Genomic DNA, 24,329 nt, shown 5'->3' with positions numbered 1-24,329 from the left:
CTTACATAATTGCAAAAGGGTTCTCTACTGTTGTAGAAAGAAGTGGCTGATCTTTAATGCAGTATCTACATTGCCCATTATCACCAACCATTCATCCAATGTTCCAAAGGCACATTCTGTTTACTAATCTGATATCATTTTAAAAGGCTAACTGAGAAAACATTGGAGAACCCTTTTGCAATTATGTAAGACCATAATGTAATCTGAAAACTGCTGCCCTGATTAAAAAAACAATGCAACTGATCTCAGCTGGTATTCTATCTGTAATGGAGTGGAATGGAAATTTCTAAGTGACCCCAAACTTTTGACCGGTAGTGTATATGAATGCTTTTTATGGGCAGCTCACACACAGAGACCTAGTTGATTAGGTGTGCTTTGTTTTTGGCAGATTCAATTAATTATGGGAAGGGAGAACTTCATTCAGTTAAATAATCATTGGGCTACTAAATAATAGAGATATCGATTGCCCCATGAGAGCTCTCAAACAGTGGCTCCTCCTCATGTGAATGCTATGAAACCAGAAGAGTTATCTATCTACTACTACTAACCCTAACTTTCCGCCTAGCCTACCCATAGACAGTTAAAGAAACTAGATGCATTTATTGGGCCTTTTGCATGGTACACGTTACGTCAGCAGTGGGCGTCATCTTAGCCAGCTGTGCGCCACCTTCGCCCCCTTCCAGAGCAGTTATTTATCGTGAGGGAGAAGTGGACAGTGAGCAGTCGAGTCTCGGGGAAGGAGGGCATGATGCGACACTTCTTACCGCTGCTGTTGCTAGGTCTGCTGCGACCCTGTACCGCCGAAGCAACGTTAACACAGGTAGGCTACCTGCTGATATCCACAGACACGCACGGCAATTTCTTTTTATCAATCCAGATAGATATAGGCTAGACAGACGTGACAACTTGACTCCAGATGACATCACCTATTTTCTAATAATACACCGTTCACACCTGCGCTGTGTTAAACTGAAGCAGGAAAAAGTATTTCTTTGTTTAAATGTATGGTGTGACCTACAAAGTAGACTAAGTAGGCTAGCTGTAACCTGTATTGTGTGACACAATTTGTGTCATAATTTGATTTAGGACCTAAATGTTAAAACAATATAATAAACACTAAATCACAATCCAACTTCTACAGTAGCCTATTTCGCTTGGTATTTAACAGCACCTGTCATTTCTTATATTCCATGTAGTGTTGACATTATTGTGACTATATCTGGGCTTGCCAGGCATTCTCTCAGCAACATATGGCACAATCAGCCACAACAAAAAGTTAGTTAATCCACATTGAGTGATTACAGCTGTTTTCTGCAGCTTGTTTTTAAGTGTATCAAATACAAGTAATGTTTTAAATAATGGCAAATGTTGGCCTCAGTGGTTTACATGTTTGTACAAATGACATATAAAGCAAACAGAACAAGGACACCCATGTTACAGACAGTCCCAGCTTCTCTTTTCCACCTCTTATACTGTATACAATTATGTTTGTTATGGTTTATTGCAAGATATAGAGGGCATTATTTCCCAATGGGTATAAATAAATTTAAAATTTAATTTTTAGTGTTAATGTGCCTCTGGTTCTTTGATAGCAATGTCCTGTGGCTCTGTTGACACTGGGCTTGTGTTTTGCAGTTGGACAGATGTCAGTAGCCTAGCCCACATAACAACTAAGGTAGTAGGAGGAAGAAGGTCAAAGTGTAGCAGCTGTTACTGATGTGTCTTTTTTTGGTGGCGTTGGGATCCATTTGGTAAATAAGCCCCTGATGTTTGCATTGCAACAGGTCACACAGACCTGTCAACAGTGGAACTGTCTGGTTGATCTTTTCAGTGCATTACAAATATGATTTTGTTTTCAATATAAGATATATACATATATTTGGGACACATGTAGGGCTGCATCTAACTTTATATATTATAAATTATTGTTTTAAAAGTTCAATGAAATTGACTCAGGTGAAAAAAAATCATTAAAAGGAGTAGGCGATTGAAATGTTACAACAGCACACCACCCATAATCAAACATTTGTATTAAGTGAGAGAGGTCAAGGCCTACTATCGGCTAGAAAATGGGCATTGTAGAGAATAATAAACTAAGACAAATAATAATGGACATATCATCCAGTCTGTTGGAGCCATTACACAACTTTGTTTTGTTTATATACCACGTTGGTTATGCTAATTAATCTGCACTTTCATGTTTGAGCACTGGGTGGAGCATTGCCTTTGGGAAGGCATATGGGTCACAGCCAGGGATACACAGGTGTGTGGCTAGGGGGAAAAGCAGACAGCTTTTTACCGTGTCAGGATTGCATGTCATTGTTTGATTTGCAAAAGAAAATGAATGGAACTAAACCAGAAATGAAATGAAATCGACTGTATTGCTTGTGCTTCGGTGAGCAGGCCGTCAGGAAAATAAATGGGTCACAGCACCGAAATGCAGACAGATTGCGGACATCGATTACTGGCACGCAGAACACGCGTCAAAGCAAGTTCTTCCCTGGTCCCACCTCATTGGCCTAATGTAGGAGTTGGTAAAAGACTCTACACAGTCCATATGCAAGAAATGCATACATACAGAAAGCATCTTTTATAAGCAAAAATTCTACACAGAAGAAATACTGATGGATGATTGTGTTAGCTGTTGGCCAATTAAAACAAATACATAACCTGCGTTGACCTGTGTATGTACTTCCAGCGGTGTGAATCCACACATGGCACCATTTACAAATACCAGGCAAAGACTCTAAACCAGAGTCGCACTGTGAACTTCAGTGACTACACGGGCAAGAGTGTCCTCTTCATCAACGTGGCCACCTACTGAGGATACACCTTCCAGTATGTGGGTAAGAAACGGCACGACTAACATTATTTTGTTTTGCAGTATAAAAAAAACAAACAAGCTTCTCTACCTGAATACGTTTAACTTTTTATTATCAGAACTGAATGCACTACACGAGGAGATGAAACCTCTTGGACTCACCATTCTTGGCTTCCCTTGCAACCAATTTGGGAAACAGGAACCAGGGACAAACCGTGAAATTCTGCCAGGTTTAAAGTGAGAAATGTTTCTCTTTAAATGCAAATGAATATCAGATCAACCACAACTCACTGAATGAAAACACCAGAAACATAACAAAACAAGTAGGTTAAAGCCATATATCATTTCAGTTAGGTAAAAGAAAATATCAGCTTTTTGGAAACTTAAAAGGCCTTTTTATACTGGAATGTTTTTCAGCTTGTAGAAGTAAAAATGTGAAAACATGAGAATCCCCTAAATTTCAATCGCAAGCTTCTCACACGACAGTATATATATTGTAATGTTCTGTAACATAAAACCTGCAAAGCTGGATGTAGAGAGGAATTTGCAATATTTGTAAATCCTCTGTCAATCAGCAAAGCTTCATTTAATCAGGTAAAACATTCTTTGTTAATAAGATCAGTTTCTGTTAGAGGCCTCTCTAACACGCTTAGAATGTATGTCTCAGGTTCCATCAGTACTCTTCTATCCATAGCAAAGCCATTGCTATAGACTTGTGTGGAGTTTTCTCAGCTTGTAGTGAATCTAGGGCAGCTGCCAAGCCATAAAGTGCTCAGAGGCTCATCTACTGATAAGCTGCCCTCTTTCTGGATTCCAGGCATGTTAGACCGGGCAATGGATTTGTTCCAAACTTCCTGCTGTTCGAGAAGGGTGATGTAAATGGAAAAGACGAGCAAGAGGTTTTCACTTTCCTGAAGGTACGTTATGGTCTGTGTGTGTGTGTGTGTGTGTGTGAATAAAAACTTTAATGTATACTGTAATGGAGGTAGCCTGTTTATAGTTTATATCCGCATATATTTGTGTATTACGAATGCTCAGAGGTGGAATGTAACTAAGTACATTTACTCAAGTACCGTACTTTAGTACAATTATGAGGTACTTTACTTGAGTATTTCCCTTTTTATGTTATTTCATACTTTTACTCCATTTTGAAGGCCAATGTTGTACTTTTTACTCTTTTTACTTTTTTATTTATTTAACATTAGTTACTCGTTACTTTACATATTCAAAATATAAACTAATAAATTATGATGTCACATTATTAAGCTACCTGTCGGTATATAAAGTAGTTGAAATGAACCCTGCCTTTACCAGCTTCAGCATCACTAATTATAATCCAGTAATATGATATATATTATTTTTGAAATGATCCATTCTGCATAATGTGTACTTTTACTTCTGGTACTTTAAGTATATTTTGGTGTCTATACTTTTGTACTTTTTCTTGTTTAGAATTTTGACTGCAGGACTTGTAACAGAGTATTTTTATACTGTGGTATTACTACTTTACTTTCTACTAAAGATCTGAATACTTCTTCCACCACTGCTAATGCTATACAGTACTCCAGCTCTGCACAAACTCTTCAGAATCTCATTACTACTAGCTATTAACAGATATGAATAGGTCTTTGATTTTAATGTATGATCCACTGGAAAACATCCCCACTAGGTTTCCTGTAATGGATGAAGAGCAAGGAGTTATTATAGCATCATGAAAATTATTAATTTACTTAACAAAATAGATGTAATTTGCAAATCCAAGTCATTTCTGGGCCCATACCCGTAAGGTGGTTGGTCACTTGACAGTGCACAGAATTTGCTGCTTTTTCATTATAATCTTGTGCTTTATGCCATGCAGAACTCCTGCCCTCCAGTTGGAGACGTCTTGGGTAACCCCACCAGAATGTTCTGGGACCCTGTGAAGCTCAGCGACATCAAGTGGAACTTTGAAAAGTTTCTGGTGGGACCAGACGGAAAGCCAGCAATGAGGTGGCATCCAAGTGTCAACATTTCTGAGGTCCAAGCTGACATTCGCAAATACCTGCTCCAACTATACACACAGGAGGTGTTTAATTAGAGCTCTGATTCAACATATGGTATTGTCCATCTAATGAAGTACCTGTAATGATATACACAGGATAAGTAGAGCTAGTGTAGAATGTAAAAGAGCAAATGTTAACAGATTCTGATACACGAAGATGGCATGTTGAATGAAGAGGAGGCTTGAAAACAGGAACTCTGTGGTGCCTCTTCGGAGTCTGGGGTTCAGGACAGCTCTTTAGTGCATTCAGGCTACCCTGAAATCTCACAGCATCATGTCATCTTCTCATCCCAGGACCTGTTAGTCATTACAGCTTAAATGTTATTTACTTCTAATAAATCAGAGAACACACTGATGACCTGACCTTTTTTTCTTTCTTTTTTTTTAACGAGAAACGGATATAATCTGGGTGTCACGTCATGGAAAGGTGAACATGATGTAGCAAATTTGTGGCGCGACATTTCTATTGTGCAATAAAAATAGAAAAAAAAAACTGAACATGAATAAGCAGGGTAAGATGCTTATAGACATTTAGAATAGATTTATTAAGCCAGTCAAATACAAAAAGTCTCACATGTGCTTTTGCCTACAGCAAAAAAGAAAAAGGGCTACAAACCAAGAAAATACAACTGCCAGTAATTACAGCATACCTTTCAAAGTGCAATTCTTCTAGTTTCAGCTCTCACCCATCAGGAATTTGTTCCCTGTAACCTGTTTGATAAACTGGAGCCTTTTCTAATTCATCTGCACACATTTTGAAGCCCTTCATCTGACTACTTGACATACACTATACTAAAGGAAATGTAATGGGTATTCAGTTAAAACAATGGCTTGATTTGAGATTGGATCTTCCTTTTTAAAATGGCAACACACATCTTGAGGTGTGGATCCTATGTCTGTTATCCGGGCTCTTGACTTAATGTTACAGCAGTACACGGGACTGCATGGCACGGCATGGATTGCTGGTTGTTGAAGTGGCACATAGCGCAAAGCCAGATATCCTGGCAGAGGTTTTCCTCTGACGAGCGGCTGTACTGCTGCAACACTAGATCTAGGGCCTCCAAATCTTCCCCTTTCTGTTGCTTGAGCCATACTAGGTGTACTAGTTGCACTGATTACAACTCAATAAGTAAACATGGAATGTATGAAGAGGAATACCTTTCATCGCTGCTGCCTAAAGGTTTTGGTGCTGTAACTTCTGGATACTCTATGTTGGGGCTAAACTGTGGGCAATAGTAGAAGATGCAGTAAGATGAGTATGAATGAGTGGTCAAATCATCAAATCAATTGTGGTCAAGTAGAAGTGTTGTGTTTAATGAGATTAGGTCCATCATCATGGGGGAAAAAAGGTTGTGTATGTACTGTGCATTGTATATTGTGTCTGATACAAACATACAATGTCAATAGCTCCAATATATTGGGATTACACTAACAACATAGAAAGAACAGCATTACTAAAGACAATGATTTACACTTAGTCAATGCAACTATCAAAACAGCAGGTTATAAATAAATTATCAATAATCACAATCATGTTTTTGGTATGAAACCATCAAAATTCATTTCCCAAATTTTTTGTTTTTCCAACAACCACTTTTGAACAGTTACACGTATGGGACATTTCTATAACATCGATGGTACGGAAGCAATCTTCATAAATCAATCAACATTCACATTGTAAATTCTAAGGTTCAATGTACTATATATTCATTCATTGTTGGAATGAGTATATGTTGTCTTAGTCATATTGGGGAATGGCTTCCTGTAACCCTACAAGTAACAAAGTGTATAGTTGTTACACACTTGCAGAGATACAAGCACATAGGTATATTTCCTGGAGAAAAAAAAAATGAACAATGTTAATTATTCCAACCCATTTAACAAATGACTTCAGTTCCTGATAAAAAAAAAAAAAAAAAAATCTAAATAATATTTCATGTACATATATTCAGAATAGCGAAGTGTTTCACAAATAGCCTTATAAAACGCAAGTATAAACAACATTACAATAGGATATCTACAGTTCAGTAGGAAAATTATAGATCAAATCACACCTTGTCAACTCAAAAACAAACTGATTTCATGCTACTACTCAGACTCCATTTGGTGGGTACGGTGATGCGTTAGTGCTTTCCAGGGTCAATGTTCTGTCTGTCCCTTTTTCCAAATCCTGCTGCTGCTGCAGCTGCTGCTGCCGCTGCCACTGCCGCAGACTGATCTGCAGACGCACAAAGAAACAAGACGGCATTATCTTCACAGTCACAAACTTTGCTGCTACACACGACCTTTCATGTGAAATGAATACAGTAAACATTTAACCATTTTGTGGTGTAATCTCATGAGTCGATGAGGATTTGCAAGAAAGGATAATGATGGCAATATTCTACATTTTTCTTATCTATAAATTTAAATTTGTAGCCACAGACGGGGAACTCAAAGTATTGAGAGATGGACTACTACTACAAACACACTGTTGGTTCTGGTCTTTTGATGGATTTTTAGCAATGAAACCTTACAAAAATGTTATTTATAACAAACATTAAGAACAAAATGTTGTACTTTGCTGGCTGTACCATACCTGCATTCTCTGGTGGTGGTCTTGAACTCTCTCCTACTGCTCTGGCCCCTCTCGGCTGCGGGAATGACGACTGCCAAGGAAAACCCTGACCAAAGAGAAAGCACCACCTTAGTTGAAATCACTAAATACACCAATTCACCACAAACAGCAGCCCTCAAAGTCTTTGCCTTAACCTAACAATGGTTATTGAATGTAAGCGTGGCTAGGTTGAGCTACAGGTAGACCTAATTACAACTGCTTGTTAAGGGGAGTAGAGGTAAGAGAGAAAGTAGCCTTGTTTCCTCAGTGAACCAGAGTCACTCCAGAGACAGAGACAGAGGGGCCTTAGAGGACCCTTACCGGGGTAACAGGCTGGAAGTCTCGTACAGGGGGTGGTGCTGCGGCTGCGGCTGCGGCGGCTGCGGCGCCTGCTGCATTGGGCATCCGGGGAGGGAAGTGTATGGGCCAGCCCTCAAGGCCCTGCGGTCCCACCTGCACAAAGGGACCACAGTAGGGAGGGCTCAGCGGGCCGTTCACTGAGCCTGACGTGGGGTCTGAGGTACGTCTTTCCTGCTGCTGCCCCTACGAGGGATCACAAGTACACACGTGATCCCCAATCAGTGCACGGCTGCTACTCTCGGCGAGCGCAGTGGCCCTTTCATGGCATGGGCCACTGCTAACCAACCTTACTGCAGCTGCCTCCCACTGAGGAGTGGGACTGTTCCACCTGCTGATCCCGAATGCACTGACAAACAACCTAGTCGGGGTGAGGCTCTTGTGCTTGAGTATTATTTGTTCAGTATGAACTCATTACAGTCAACATCTATATGACTGCATTCTATCACTAGGGGGCGCTAGTCTGCAAGATTTACAATAACTTATCCTACTACAAGATGCATCCCGAAGGCTTGTAGAGCAACTTTCAGTCAATGCCTTGGCCCTAATCAATTAGTTGAAAGCATGGCCAAAATGGCCGTATCACCTATGCAGGCTGACGGCACCATTTCATTTAAGAAATGTCTGCAATGCTACCAGGCTCAGACCTGAGCTGCAGCCAGTACCTGTTTGTGATGCTGCATCTGCAGTCTCTCCAGTTTACATCTTTCCGTACGTTCTCTCTGACACTCGTTCTGTGCCTGATGAAGCTGAATAACAAACACACAATAACAAAAACAAATCCCACATTAGAGAGCACTTCAGTTATATTTGCAATTCAGTGCAAGAAACAAAAACTAAAGCATAATCATGCCACATATACAGGAGAGTATGCTGTAAACACAGCTTACCTGATTGGTCAAATTAGTAATCTGACCCTGGAGTCTCTCAACTTGCCGCCTCAAATCCTCTTTTTCCTCATTCATTCGCTCCCTGTCACTCCTCTCTTTTCTGAAGTCCTCTTCAAAGATCTTTACCTGAAGTACAAAACAATTAAAAAGCAGTTGAGGGAATATTTGTATAATTGCATGTATAGAATACAGAATGCATGTATGTGATTATGTTTTGTTGCTTGTCTGACCTGTTCCTTCAGTACAGCAATTTGAGTGAGCAGTTCCTGTTTCTTCAGGTTATTGGCTGCATCGGCAAAGTTACCCTGACCAGGTGGTTGTTGGGAGGATGAAGGGGTGTGCAGGTTTAAGGCTTCCTCTAAAGCCTGAAGTAAGACAAAACCAGTATTACACAGAAGGTAATGTAGCGGTGAAAGAGCTGCAGAAAGAGAGAGAGAGAGAGAGATGAAGTACACTCACTCTGTTTAGGCGCTGGATCTCCTTCTCCTGGTACTCCCTCTGTTTGCTGAGGGGCAGCAGCTGATCTTGCAGGTAGCGAATCTTCTGCTTCAGCTCAGTGGTCTCAGAGTTGAGGCACTCCTTCTCCCCCTGACATATACAAACCCAAAACATTGAAAACGCCTTTCATAAAAAGTATCCTGAAGCTGTCTTTTTCCCCCATGATTCTGTGTCCTGGGTTTTAAAGGCGACATATTATGCTTTCCGTATTTTCGGTCATATCTAGGTTATAATGTCAGATTTCCATGTTAAACGTGGCCAATACCTAGTTGGCCTTCTATGATTGGTCATCTGCTTCAGGCAGGAACTACTGGAGTGTTTTGGGTTTTTTTAAAGCTAGTGTGGCGTTAACATTGTTGCATGTAGCTACATGCTAACGGCAGTAAAAGATGTAATCTTGGCTGCCAATGTTAAATTCTCCCCAATTCCGCGTCACATTACTCTGGAAACATTTCCCATAATGTAGTATTTGGTTCAGAAGCCTCTTTTTTTGACTGTAGATAGTGCTGCTATATTCTATTACTGCCCACTGCTAACTATAGTAGCTGCATGCTAAGCCAAGGAAACCTGTAATCTTGGCTCCCAATGTTGTTAAATTCTCCCCAATTTCGGGTCACATTACTTTCTAAACATGTCTGGTTGGGTAGTATTTGGTTCAGAAGCCTTATTACTTTTTGATGGTAGAAAGTGCTGCTCCATTCCATTACAAACTAACGTTAGCCTACTGCTAACTATTAAGTAGCTGCATGCTGACGGCAGATAGCTGTAATCTTGGTGGCCAATGTTGGTAATTTCCCCCCAGTTTCGGGTAACATTTCTGCTGGTACATGTCAGATTGTGTAGTATTTTGTTTAGAAGCCTTTATTGGTGATTTCTCATGGTACAAAGTCCTGCTATATGCTCTGCTGCAGTCAGTCTCCAGCTGCAACGAGTGCAAAGACAGTGGAGATTCCAGGAGACTCATACCCCGTTTACACGTACATGGTTATTTAGAAAAACTGAGACATTTCCCTTCGTTTACACGCAAACGGAGAATTCGCCTCTGAAAACGATTCTTTCTAAAAACTCCGGCAAGAGTGGAGATTTTAGAAAACGTTTTCACATGTAAACTGAGACAAACGGAGGTTTAGGCAGCCGACGTCACAGTATTTAACAGGAGCTCTACCGCCTGGTCAGTCCATATGAATGATGATCCTGGCTCCATCTTTGTTTAAAAGAGAAAGAAGTGATTTGTTGCTGCTGTTGCTATTTTCCAAGGGGTTAAGCCTCTCCCCAAAACATGAACCTCCTATGACGCCATTTTGATGCTACCAAGCCATCACCTCCCGTTAGCATTCCATTGACTGCCATTCATTTTGGCGCCACTTTGACAGCGAATAACTTTACATCTGAAGCGTTTAAAAGACTTTATTTGTCCATTGTTTATTTCTAAAGAAACACGACAATGTATAAAGGGCTCCATTACCTTGTACCTCACGTTATGGCTCCGTAGCAGACGTTTTTGTAAAAATAGGCTAAAGATTATGTCATAACCACACAACTTACTGTCGCATAGAGGAATTACCGTATAGTACAGGAGAAGCTCGCAGGCAGTTTCGACTCACATTAGCTGTTTAAGTTTAATTACTAATGTTAACTAGCATTTTAGTTAGCAATAATTAGCCTGTGCCTATGTTATCTCCTTACATATACCTATGCTCTCCGTCTCTGCAAGATTGGGAATGATTGAGATTTCTCTTGGCACAGCTACCAGAAGACTTCCAACTTTCAGACAGGTTGCTCACGTCACATCTACGTCTTCAAGCTCAGTTGGAGGCTGCGCAGTAACGCTCAGCCATCACCGGAAAAGTGCTTCTAATACCCTTCACTGGTCTCCGTCCAGAGCAATGGGATCTGTTGGTCCAGTTTATATACTGTCTATGCTATTTTCGGGATTCTGATTAGCTAACATGGGCTTGAGCTTCTCGTTACACTGCCACCTACAGGTTTGGCATGCTCTTGACGGCATATATACACGGGTTCGTGTAAACGAACACTTTTCTGAAAACTGACAGGTGTGCATGATGTTATTTTTGAAAAAGGAGAGGGTGAAATGTCCGTTTATGAAAATAGCCGGCCACGTGTAAACGTAGTCTCAGAGATGCGTAAACCCGCTGACCAATCAGAGCAGACTGGGCTTTTTCAGGAGGGGGGCTCAAAGAGACAGACGCTCCAACAGAGCGTCTCAGACAGAGGGTGAATACAGGAGCACTAGCCAAGGGCAGTATAAGAAAAATAAAGTGTTTTTGAACATTAAAGCATGTAAACATGTTCTAGTACAAAACACAAAATACAAGTATGAACCTGAAAATGCTATGTAATATGTCACTTTTAAAATGTTAGACCAATTTCACCTGGGCTTTGTGTCCTTGCACTCTCACCTGTACATTTTCAATCTTGGACTTGGCCAGCAGCAGCTTCTTGTCATAGTCGCGCTGCCTCTGCTCTCGCTCTGCCTCCAGCTCAAGCACAGTTTTCTGGGACTCAGCCAGCCGTTGTCTGAGGTCTGTGATCTGAGGGACAACGTAAACCATTTAGTTAAGGACAGCATTCACCGAGTCCACTAACCACAGTTCTAAGAGACAATTCTCATAAACAAACCAAAAAAAAAAAAAAAAAAGATTTAGTGATAACAATCTCTGGTTAAGATAAACATCAGCTGTTACATGTGTTAGGATACGGCTTTAGATATGCGTGTTGTGAAATTATAAACTAAACCACAGCAACAAGGACACATTTGCAAACACACGCAGTTCTGTTTTTGTGTAAAATATGAACAAACCTAGTGACGCAAATGGATATATCTAGGGTTCTGTGGTCTAAACCCAAGGCTGCATGGTGTCCCCGTCTCAACAAAGTGTGAATGTAGGTCTGTTCATGATTGCAAGTGTGCACACGCAGAGGTGTGTGAGTACGAGTGTGAGAGTGTGTACATGTGTGTCTCTGCTGCCCTCTGACTGCACCACAGGAGGAAGTCAGCGGGTACCAGAGAGGTGAGGGGAATTCTTACTGAGGTGTGACAGGCCTTGTGGTAAGTATGCTCAGATAGCGAGCTATTGCAAGATTGCACCTTTCCACTGGACAAGCATATAGAAAACACACACGCAGCTGCTTCACCGCCAACTGATGCACACTAACATCAGAGTCCTCTGTTCTTTAAAGATATTCCCGAATTAGTAAATCCCTGCCATCGTCATTTCACTTCTTTTATAAAAAAAAAAACAAAACAAAAAAAACATTAATGGTAAAAGAAAGATAATTATATATTATTCCACTGGCATAATGCAAAATGTGTTAAATAGTTATTTTTTAACTAGGGTTGCAGCGGTACACCGGTTTCACAGTATACCGTGGTAAGAAAATGTACAGTTATCATACCATGTACATTTGCTTATCTACAGGTACGGAAAAAAATATTTCATTTATTTTCAAATGGCAGACTTTTTACACATACTTCCTTTCAAAAAAATGGTTTCAAGTTTTAATTATAAAAAAGTGCATGCCACAAAGCCCTTCTGTTTTCATTCCTTTAAGGATCATTGTAACTGACAATAAAAATAATAATTGTGTAATACCGTACAGTATAGCACAACATTTTCTTATCCTACTGTTGCAACCCTATTTTCAACCTATGGCAACAGATAAAGAACTGTCCATTCTAAGGACATACATTAATTATATTGTGTGAGGACAGTTTCATGGAAAACGCAGAATAAATACTCCCATGTACTTTTTGTACTGTTCATGTAGATGGATTTCTGTACAATTTATTTTTTGTGCTTTGAATACATTTGCTTTGAATCTAATAAGAACCGTGGCAGGCCAAAGGTCCTAAAAATTAAACAATTCAAATGATGCGATTTCATAAAAATAAACAAAATGTTTGAGGTGAGATTTTGAAATGACAAAAATGTAAAATGTTTTTCAGAAGAATTTGGAGAAAATTAGGTATTAGTTCTCCTTCAGCAGCTCTATATCAGTCGAGGACACACTGATGTCTTCCCACATCCTTCACACATCCTTCACAACAGCTGTAAAGTCATTACTGTACCTTCTGTTCAAACTGTGACTTCATGGAGTTCCACTGAATGTCCCACTGCTTGTTCACCTCCAGTACCTGTAAGCAGCGACAGAAAGTGAAACAAATGACACTGAACATATAGGAAACTAAATGCACACAGACTTTCCCCTATGGCAAAAGAGGATGAGCAGTAAGAGCTTAAAAAAAAAAAAAAAAAAAGACTCACATCCTTTCTCTGCTTCTCCAAAAGCTTGATTTTCTTCTCATACACCTCTACATCACAAGATTTAGTTGGGGTTTTCTCTGCAGCTTTTCCACTCTGGGGGCACACAACACGTTCCTAATCCACAACATTCCTCCATTACTTTAATCCCACATGGTACGAGTTAATGAGCGGAGGACTTTTAAAATCACTCAAGTTCACTGACAAGAACCCTGCATTGCTAAATAGAGTCACATATGTATTAATGTGGAGGTAAAGTGTGTCTGTACATAACAAAAAAAAATATTTACCATGTAATTGAATTTAAACTACCTTCTGCGGTGTGGTGGCCTCCATCTTGGGTCTTACAGCGGCTGATTCCTCCTTCACAGGCTCCTCTTTGGCCTCCGGAGCTTCGGTGTCAGATGGCGCTGCAGACGATGCTGCTGCTGCTGCTGCTGCTGCTGCTCCCGTGACCAGCTCCTTAAGTTTCTGATTCTCCTGTCTGAATCGGCAAGAAAATGAAAATGATAGTGTTTGTGAGCCATGTCCCTTCCCAGAGTTTGTTGAAGTTTTCACACAGCTTCAGGATGTCATTTGGGAAGAACCTACGATACCCGCTGGGCACAATGACGCCAACAGAAAGCAGTGGAATAATTCCCCATCAAAAGTGAAAGCATTGTCACCGGTCAACATCCAGGACAAAGTCAAAGTTGTGTAGGGTTTTGTCATCCAAAACATTAATGGTGGGTTGATTCCAGTTGCATTCAAAAGGTCATGAGAAACTAAATTGTCCCACAGTTAAAAAATAAAATAGACCAGAGAAATGAGAATGAGGCGTTTGTATTATCTGAAGGATAGATACATATATAGCAGATCTCACAATGTTTTCTCTTTGTCCTTACTAACAATACCGTTTCTGCTCCAGCAGAAGCAACAAAGCCCAGTCAAATGTAAAAGAGAAGGAAACATTACCTCAGCTGTTCCAAATCTCGATTCCTGATATGATGATCCTCTTCCATTTTCTTTCGAAGCTCATTGTTCTCCTGTCTGAGCTGCTCGCATAGAGTCTATAAAACCAAAAAAATTTGATTTTTATTTTACATCTGTATGCCCACACAGAAGCAATTACCTTTAACACAATGCTACAACGCAAAAGTTACTTGAGTGAAATTATGTTGGATACTGTACATGTGTATGAGCAGATTCGTGAGGAAATACCTCCCACCTCTGAGGCACAAGATACTCTTTTTGAGACATATTGTCTAGAGCTGGGCGATATGGAAAAAGTTTAATATCACGATATTGTTGACCAAATACCTCAATATCGATACTGCGGCGATATTGTAGGGTTGACAATTGGTGCTTACAAAAAAATATTTACAGAATGAGATTTTTGATAAATAATCATCATCATCAATGTGTATATAATAACTAAGTGGGTAAAGGCAAATAATAGAAAAGCTAGAACAGTCTGGTAAATAAAAAAAAAAAAATGACATCACTTTACTGTAATCCAGCCATTAAAACCAGGGACAGATAACACTTGCGTCATATCACGATATCCAAAATCTAAAACGATATCCAGTCTCATATCACGATATTAATATAATATCGATATATTGTCCAGCCCTAATATGGTGCTATATTTCAGTGAAAACCATGACTTTTCTATATAGACCAAATCCCTACAAATACTGCTTTACTTTTTGTATATTAAAATTAGGCCGTAATGCGTTTCAGAAGCTCCAAGTGCACTTCCACTGGTACTGGCTACGAATCCACAATCTCCTCTTTATGCAAACATCGATGTAACAAGATTGATATTGACAGTGTTTTTTTTCATGTCATACTGTTACTCTGCTTATGTTGTAAAGCACTTTGTAAAATTGTTTAGAAATGTGCTATAGCAATTAAGTTATTACGGTTAAAATGACAATTTGTTCAACTAAAGAAAGCTTGTGTTGTGTGCCAGTAGTAGTAGTTGTAGTCGATTATGCAAATGCCAAGCCCACACGGACTGTGTAAGACACCAAAACTACGTTTGCAGTGGGAAAATAACATTTGTCAGAAAAGAATATAACTTTGTATATGTCATTACATTAAAAACAAAAATACTTTTGTCCTCTAGCTACAAATAAAATCTACCACCAAAAGACTCATTTCCTGAAACACAGCTCACATCTTTTACAGTTTGCAGAGATTATGTACATTTTACTATAAAACGTAGCCCTTAAAATGATCATATAATCATATCTATGAATCCATAATGTCATTAAAGTCAATGTGTAGCATTTCATGTAAATCAGCCTGTAAATGGTTTGCAGTTAATACATTACATTTTATGAAATTCAATTAAACATGATAAATCATTCTGTATACACATTTCCCCACTGTATAATGCTAATTAAACAACAACTCTCAAGTGCCTATAAAGTCATGTTGGAGAACTAGCTTAAATCTAAGGAGTGGGACGGTTGCTTTGGCATGCATTTATTTCTGTCATACCGTCGTCGTGTGGTGCTGTGTACCTGTAGGAGGGAAGTCCTCTGCTCATTCTTTTGGACCTTAGAGGAAAGATGGTGAAACTCCACAGCCATGCGACCGAGGTGAGCCAACAGCTGGTTTGGGTTGGACTCCTCTGCGAATATGCTGAAGGAGCTCTCTAGTCTCTTCAGCTGGCTGGCTAGCTCGATGTTCTCCTGAGGCAGGACAGGGATTACGGCTGCCACCGACGCGGCCTGGAGATAACCACACAGGTAAACAGTCAGTCAGTCCTCCCGCTCAAGCCAACTCAGTTGAGAAGTATTTCAACCAGCACAAGACTGAAAGATCAAAACCGCTGTAAGAGTCATCGTGATACTATTTCTATGAAGTGCAGCAGCTGATTTATCTAAAGTCAAACCAGTTTATCCTGTTGGATCTAAATTTAGATCTCACAGAATATGGTTGCCTGTGGTAACACTTTGACCAAAGATATTCTGCTCAGGTGTGATACTGTGCCGAAGTAAAGCTATAGAATTTTACAATACGACACGCTAGTCAATAACAGTTTTGGCAACGTGTGCTTCGAATATACTGACATAGTGTCCTATTAACACATCCTCTAGGATGTAGTGTGTGAATGAATCAACAGTGTATTTCTAGTCAGTAATAATCCTGGACTTTCCCCTGGCTGACTCAGGCTGGAGCTACCAGTATTGAGTTTGTTTGTGAGTCACCACCCCAAGGATATGTTCCTAATATTAAGGAAATGGCTATATATAAAAAAAAAAAAAAAGGCAAGGTTGAATTTATCCTAAATGAATAACGCAAAAATAATTCCTGTTGGGAGTCAGCATCAAGAGCATTGAGATATCTCAACATAACAGATAACATATCAAAATGTTTGGTCAAATTAAAGATTCTTTGGAACTACAAAAAAAAAATTTAAAAAATTGAGTTACTGTGCTAGTTGGAATATTATTCATCATTTGCGTCACAAAAAGTCTTGTACGTACAGTCAAGGCTTCTGAAGTCTTCCCATCTACATTCACAACCTCAAACTCTGCTGACGCCTCCTGTTAAGACCAAAAAGTAGCATTATAGTACACACAGTGACTGTAATGGCATCAATTAACTTGTATATAAATAATAAAGTAAATATCCTCCATTTGAGAGCTGCCAGGTGTCAGTCTCTTATGTCTGCATCTAATGTTATTTATAATTCTGCAATCATCATAAAGTTGTTCCTGCCTGTACCAAAAGCTCTCACTTGCAGTACAAATGACTTACATTGGGCTTCTCAGGCTGGAGGGTCTTCCCTAAACAGCTTGTTTGCTCCTCCTTCTGTTCTGCAGTGGGGTGTAAACAGGGTCTACCTGAAATAAGCCATACCAAAACCAAGGTTAATGCAAGTTTCAGTAAAGTACAACAGCATGCCGTTTGATTGCAACACTGTCCAGAGTAATAATCCACAAATATGAAAATATGTCTACAAGTTTAATTCACAATTACCATCGAGTATGTGAGACCTACTTTGTGTTTCAGCATGAATGTGCCCTCCCATACACAGACTGGCGGCAAAGCTGGAGGACTTAAGGGCCTCGTTGTCTCTCACAAGTTCCTCCACTCGCTGCCGAAGCCTTGATGCCTCTGATTGAGACTCTTCCAGCAAATCACCTGCAAGTTTCAGAGAGATCTTGTCTCTGTCCAGCAGCCCTTCATTTGAATTCCACTTGATCTAACTTAATTCTTTCAACAAACACTAGCTAAGACTAGATCTATCAGCATGAGCAGTCATCAAATGTGATATGGTAGAAGTATAGTGAGAAATTACGTGCAATAGCACTCCTTTGGTGAGTCACAAAAGGAGCTATCAGGCCGTTCACCTCGCATGCAAGCTTTTCAACAAACTACCAATGAAGATCATCAGGTTGAACTACATTCCACATCATTTGGGGCACGACAGTTTCCCTCCTGCATTTGCAAATTTTGACTGGAAATTCAGTCATGTAATCTGTTATGGAAGGCGTCTTTGTGGGTGTATCAAGTTAAAATCAAATCACGATTAATTTAGTGCTGCTACAAAATGCAAGCTAGACACCGTTTCTGTTATATACTTAACAAGTTATAGTCAAAAATTGAATCACACACACACACACACACACACTTTATATTATACTAATTTATTGATCCCTGAGGGGAAATTCAATTATTTCACTCTATACACATGCATTAAATGAAGAGATGTCAGAGCTAGGGGGCTGCCCATGGACAGCTCCCCGAGCAGCCCTCCATCCACAGCTTTAGGAACCTACCTAAACTCTTAAGTCCCTTCATTCGCTCCCGCAGTATGCTGTTCTCCTCCAGTAGCTGTCGATAGCTGCTTCCCCCTCCGGCCTCCTCCCTGGCCCTGACCTCACTCCCACCTGGATCATAGATGCGATACGGGCCTTTCCCTTCCATTGCCGTTGCTCACTTCCTAGACATGGTCCTCTGAACTGTGGAAAGAAGAGGAAAAACTGTTATTTTGAGCTTAATTAAAAACAAAGCGCCAGAAACTACTCAGCGGAAGATAACAGATTTTTTTTTAAATGCAAGGGTAGCTGACAAAGAAAGTGGGAAAAAAGTGCTGATAGTAACACCTTTAAATTTAGAGGACTGAGGACTTGTGGTCCTCCACCCTTTGTAATAAGAGAAGCAACTTTAGCACTGAAAACAAATCACATTTGAATCCTAAGTTAAACATGTACTGCTTATAGAGGCAATTTGAAAGTATAGTAGGTACAGCATGAGAGCAAACAGCAAATGTCGACACCCAATTGTTTATGCTGAGGAAGGAACCAGTTGAACAGAAACATAAGCTGTAACGTTACAGTAGGAGAGAACATAATCTAAACATTAAGTTACCTCTTGGTTCTCATAGTCCTAACGTTACAGTAAAAAATCCCCTTAAACCACAATTTATGGTGTAGCAATATTACAACCACCAATAACAAATTACACCATAACAAATGATGTACCCTTTACTTTTGATCGCAGATTAAATAAATACCACCCACTCAGACATGCTACTGTATGTAACGTAACGTTACTGTTAGTTACCCAGCTAGAAAAAAAAAAACCTTTGCTGCCCTTGTGTCAGTTTATAATTTAACGTTATAGCAGGACGAATAAACTATCGGGGAAGCCTGGTGAAGAGACAAAAGACCAACCGACAGCAGAGAGGACAAAAGCAGCAACAATACACCCGTGACGTTAGATCTAACCCTGCCAGAGTGAAACATTATGGCAAGAATGTGCTAATGTTAGTAATAGCTAAATATGATAACTACAATCTTCATATCCGAGAGTAAAAAGGACAAAAGCAGAGAAAAATATACTAAATGTTACGTAAACTCCGCTAACAAACATATATACAATAGACGAGAGTGAAATACAGCACAATCTAGCAAATGATAGCTACCTTGATTGGCTGAAGAAGGCTAATATTAGTTTTCGCTGTTGTCATGCAAATTGCTAGCAACATCTTCGTTAGCTCTCGGCTAGCTAACACTAGATGACAGTGCGGGACAGGAAGCCGCTAGCTCTTCTTTTTTTTACCCACTACAGATACTTTTATCGATGCAGTAAGTCAGTCGGAAAGCGGAGTTTAATGACAAACAAAAGAACAAAGAGGTGTCTTTTGTCTGGATACCTTTCAGCTCGCAGTGGCCTCGTCTCTCTGCCCAGACATCTATTGCGGAAGTGGTCTACTGGTCTATGCTGTAACCCGGGAATTTCCACCTCGTTTGATGTAAACAGCGATTGATTGACAGCCCGGCGGACCAATCAGGGCACAGTTCTCTGTCAGCGGGGCACCAACAGGAACCACTGACCGTAATGTAAACAATGGAGCAAAATGCTTCACATAATCATATTTCACGGTAGAGATTTTACTAGAATAACACAGAATGGACTTTTAAATATGTAAATGACTATTCATATATAGCAAGAATGGTTCATATGGCACGAGCGTGAGAAAAACTGATCATCAAAACAAGCCTGATGTTTCTCTTGAGTCGTAATGATTTTAATAAAACAACTTCTTATTCTTCGTTTTACTTCTGGAAACTCACCCCTACACCCCCATGGCGCAGGGACAAACCCGACCATTTTCACAGAATAACTTTTTTCTTCATTGATAAATTTAGAGAAGGGGCTGGTGGGGGTTTCTGTGATTGCATCACACATTTCCTCTGAACTAGGAGGCCTACTTCAAGTTACACTTAGTTTAAATCCACACAAGAAATATTTGGTATGAAAGATGCTGTGAGATTTATACAGTAATGTCCATATTGTGATTTGGGCAACACATTATTATTTTCATTATTGATTAATCTGACGATCATTTCTTGATCAATTAATTGTTCAGTCTATAACATAGGCCTACATATAAAACAAAAATAGTAAAAAAAAAAAAAAAAAATGGCCATGAAGCTAAAATTGACGTTTTTAAACTGATTGCTTTGTCCAAAAAAGTCTGAAACCTAAAGGCACTCCGATTACTATCAAAACAATAATACACTATACACAGCAATACACTAAATATTCATATTTAAGGATTAAAAAATGATGCTAAACAATTAATCCATTATCAAAATAGTTACTTATTAGTTTTCTGTCAATCGACTAATTGATTAATTAACTAATCATTTCAGCTTTGACTGTGATACGTTAATATTACATGGGATTTTGGTTACTTTAAAATAAACCACAATGGGCGCCTGGGTAGCTCACCTGGTAGAGCAGGTGCACATAAATAGAGGTTTACTCCTCGATGCCGCAGCCGTGGGTTCAACTCCGCCCTTTGCTGCATCTCATACCCCCTCTCTCTCTCCCCTTTCATGTCTTCAGCTGTCATATACAAATAAAGGCCTAAAATGCCCCCAAAAAACACAATTAAGTTCAAATGTCATGTTTTCCTGGTCTTGAAGTCAAATGTAATATTTTTTGTCAGTCACAGGTTAGTCTCAGGTTAGAACAAGTTTGTTGAGGGGCCCTGTGCCACAGTGCCACAGTTGTCAGAACTTAGTTTCAGGCTCCTGACTGACCAAACATGAATGATTTAGAGCAATAGTGACATCTTGTGGGAATAAACAAACAGGTAATCTGCGGTCATATTTACGAAGATCATTATTCTCAGTTAACTGAATGCACAAACTATTTCTGATGCAATTAATCTAATTACTGCACACAATTAGACTAATCCATACTAGGGTACTTAATAATCCAAACTCAGTAGTGCATGTTTTTAAAGCTCTCTAATGGGTCTAATTAATTAATTTAACTACCAAAAAGTCTTATATGAAACACAAGTAAAAACATACTGCTACGTGTCCACAAAGACAATTAGGACAAACACCCTCCATAAGGATTTCAAAGCATCAGCCTTGAAGGTCTTATCGGGAAGAATACTGTGTTGACAGGAAACACCCAGTTTCCAAATTATGTTACACTAAACATGACATGATTTATGATGAATAAATCTAAACTAATCTGAATCACACCCTTGTTTTTCTCTTTATTTGCCCACCCTTATTACTTTCTGTAGGGCAAAAAAGTACTAATACTGAGGTACAGCTAATGTTAAAACTCCTGTGATAGAGAAATAGCTTATATAATTAAATTAAATAGCTTCCACAGCTAATCATTTAAAATAGGATGTAATATACTACTACTGTACTCACTAAAATTGTAAAGAAAGAGTATAAGTGAATTAGTGAGAATACAAGAAAGTGGGTCGACAGCCTGTAATGTGTGTACGCTGTAATGTGTGTGCTTTAATAACATTTATGAATTCCTTTTCATAAATAGCAATGCAGCTTAAACTGCTTTAGATTCAATTGAAGATTCCCCTGCTTGCAATTAAAACCACATACAACAACTAAAACGACCGACAATAACATTTTAGACCATATAGTATGTAGAACAGCAGTGACAACACTGCTAACATGTGATCTTGTGTTCCCAAAAGAGTTTTCAGCTTGCAACAGGAAAAAACAAAACATTCAGTTCACACGGCATGCCACCAAACCAAACACCTTATCCTTGTTTATAGATGCACAATGTTCCAATCTCAGGCTGCTGAAATAATAAACAGGCCTGCCAGCACAAAAACAAAAGCCAGAGGATATAGGAAATCAATGTCCCATATCATTTAGTCCTCCTGGGTAACAGACTTTGTTTCCTCCTCCCATTTACTTTTTCCAAACTATTTTAAAGCATTTTCTTTATTGCACAAAGACAGAAGAGTGCACAGATGACATGTGAGAAGGGGTAATCATCAGATTGAAGTCCACAGTGTCACAAGTACAGAGTATGCACCCCACCCTGCTGAGACACAAGGACAGTCCAGTCTCCCATCTCCTTACAGCAGAAATCAGCAGCTGATAGTCATTAGCTCTGTGCTGCTTAATACAAAATGTCCTTTTGTTAGCTGACTAGTGACTAACGCTGTCCTCTCGAGGCCTTGAACCAGGGACATCTTCGCTGAAGAGTCTCTATCACTATGCCAAAAATGTGGACAACATTTAGATATGCCTCAATGTTAACTCTAACAGGGACTTCATATCACTTTTTATTTTACAGTAACTCTAGACTTTAACAAAAAAAACAGTGTGACAGATTGCCAAATACATTTCTCTCAGGCTTATGTATAAATAAAAATAAAATGTATTCATTATCATTATTATTTTTAAGCTACATTTTTTATTTTATTCTTAACATGGATTTAGCAACATGTCCATATTTATGTTGTAATTCATTTTCCATTTACCACAGAGTATTTGCTTAGGCAAGCAATACAGTACCCTCTAAGACAGAAAATACCATACAAATATAGCTTATGGCATTTTTTTTCTGGCATATAGGGCAGAAATCAATCTTTTCATTATATAACGTTTTACTCCCATGTAATGTTCTAACACAGAACAACACCACTTATTTCAGTGACAACATAAAGTTATTCAACCTGCCCTGAATAAACAATGATGACAAATGACAACAAATGATTATATATCTAATATGCTCCGTTACTGCACCTAAAATGTTAAAACAAATAAACAACAACTCACCCACACATTCAGCTTGTGTCAGAGAGAGGCACTTTTTAAGGAAACTGGTGAATGGGGGGGAAGCAATTTCAGTGAGACTTGGGGAATTCCCATAACCCAGTAAAATGGCCTGATGCTGTAGCTAAAAGCTTGAACACAACCTGGTGTTTGTCCAACTGTGTGGCCCGCCTTTATTCAGTAACACACACACACACACACACAAAAACTGAATGCATTTAATGACTCTTTGTACAGGTGCTTGCTGCACGTACGCCACGCTGCATACATTCATTAATGCATGTCAACAAAACTGAATGAAAGAACAAGGCCACAAACATATCACATCATGATGCCACTATAATCTTGGAGACTAGATAAAAAAAAAGTCCAAGGCCAAAGCAACAAACCAAAACTCTCTTAGAGGACGTAACAGCTTTGAAATATGTAAATTTCAATCTACCTGCTGTGCAAGCTGCACTGAACAACACCACAGTACAAACCTCCCCCAGCTGTCAAAAGGGAAATTCAAAATTGTATATTTTGACATTGGCTGCATTTAACAATGTGCTATTGAAGTGATCTTTTAATCTTACTAATTATCATCAAATAGAGCAATTTCAGGTTGGGTGTGCCATTAAAACCAGAGTGTGAATTACTGCTGCAGACTCTATTTGTTGCCTTGGTTTTTTTGGCGTACTGCAGGGGATTTCCTCACCACATACGTCTTTTTTCTTCTTTCCTCTTTCCTCTTTTAACTCAAAGATGGCCTGACAGCAGCTGCGCTCACACATACGCAATGAACTGAGACATTGACAAGAACAGAGACAGCTGTCTTGTACTTTTAGTTTACTGCACTTTCAAGTAAACAAGTCCAACTGAGACACATGAAATGAAGTGTTGAGTGTAAACTACTTTTTTTCTTTTTTCTCATTTAAATGTGTAGGGGTATAGATAACTGTTCAGTTACGGTATGGTAGTCAGGTAGCCAAGGAAGTCATGCTATACTTCTACAGTGTGTTTAAAAGGGCTAACAAGAGCCTGATTTGTTCAGAATTAGGCCTAAAAACTTTAGCTGCTATCAAAATATCAGTTTGAATGAATTATTATTCTGTAAATGCCACCCTTTATTTCACATAGTTAACCTTTATGAACAACAATAACATATGGGTATTTTTAAGTTTGTTAAGCAGAAGAGGCATTGAATTAGAGTGGGAGTTTCCTGATGTTAAATATTCTAGTTCTCATTCTGCTCAGCCCATTGCTGTTGCCAGTATCAACACAGCTAATCA

At 39.3% G+C, this 24,329-nt stretch overlaps 2 protein-coding genes across 8 annotated transcripts; one reads left to right on the top strand and one right to left on the bottom strand.

Moving 5' to 3' along the window:
• The first annotated feature begins 593 nt into the window (after nt 1–593).
• On the top strand, nt 594–5,218 carry gpx3 (glutathione peroxidase 3). 2 transcript variants are annotated; one of them, XM_031319710.2, is made up of 5 exons: nt 594–820; nt 2,699–2,846; nt 2,941–3,058; nt 3,639–3,738; nt 4,680–5,218. In XM_031319710.2, exons 1-5 carry the CDS (start codon nt 746–748, stop codon nt 4,896–4,898), a joined length of 660 nt encoding a protein of 219 aa, XP_031175570.1. In that variant the 5' UTR covers nt 594–745; the 3' UTR covers nt 4,899–5,218. The 2 variants fall into 2 exon arrangements, with proteins under 2 accessions (XP_031175570.1, XP_031175571.1); XM_031319711.2 differs by having other exon boundaries at nt 687–820; nt 2,702–2,846.
• A 170-nt stretch (nt 5,219–5,388) lies between these two features.
• On the bottom strand, nt 5,389–23,201 carry tnip1 (TNFAIP3 interacting protein 1). 6 transcript variants are annotated; one of them, XM_036003953.1, is made up of 18 exons: nt 23,062–23,201; nt 18,265–18,447; nt 17,483–17,626; nt 17,240–17,325; nt 16,966–17,025; nt 15,997–16,206; nt 14,441–14,535; nt 13,799–13,970; nt 13,490–13,582; nt 13,294–13,359; nt 11,624–11,755; nt 9,165–9,293; nt 8,936–9,070; nt 8,706–8,831; nt 8,481–8,564; nt 7,780–8,001; nt 7,441–7,525; nt 5,389–7,080 (listed from the first exon to the last, which is right to left on the bottom strand). In XM_036003953.1, exons 2-18 carry the CDS (start codon nt 18,410–18,412, stop codon nt 6,986–6,988), a joined length of 2,082 nt encoding a protein of 693 aa, XP_035859846.1. In that variant the 5' UTR covers nt 18,413–18,447; nt 23,062–23,201; the 3' UTR covers nt 5,389–6,985. The 6 variants fall into 6 exon arrangements, with proteins under 6 accessions (XP_035859846.1, XP_031175564.2, XP_031175565.2 ...); XM_031319704.2 differs by lacking the exon at nt 23,062–23,201 and adding an exon at nt 19,644–19,792; XM_031319705.2 differs by lacking the exon at nt 23,062–23,201 and adding an exon at nt 19,644–19,792 and having other exon boundaries at nt 7,780–7,911.
• Nucleotides 23,202–24,329: the final 1,128 nt, after the last annotated feature.

This window comes from Sander lucioperca, chromosome 1, assembly GCF_008315115.2.
Source record: "Sander lucioperca isolate FBNREF2018 chromosome 1, SLUC_FBN_1.2, whole genome shotgun sequence".
In the NCBI taxonomy this organism is placed as follows: domain Eukaryota; kingdom Metazoa; phylum Chordata; class Actinopteri; order Perciformes; family Percidae; genus Sander; species Sander lucioperca.
The sequence above is the reverse complement of the archived record's forward strand: the minus strand, read 5'-3'. Positions and strand labels throughout refer to the sequence as shown.

What these genes read in the sequence shown, in the direction of transcription:
- tnip1 (XM_036003953.1), bottom strand. Translation starts at nt 18,412, where the DNA reads ATGGAAGGGAAAGGCCCGTATCGCATCTATGATCCAGGTGGGAGTGAG. An exon ending in GAAGGGACTTAAGAGTTTAG is followed by an intron (nt 17,627 to 18,264) that starts GTAGGTTCCTAA and finishes TGAAACTTGCAG; the next exon opens with GTGATTTGCTGGAAGAGTCT. An exon ending in CCAAGATTGAAAATGTACAG is followed by an intron (nt 9,294 to 11,623) that starts GTGAGAGTGCAA and finishes TGTATATGTCAG; the next exon opens with GGGGAGAAGGAGTGCCTCAA.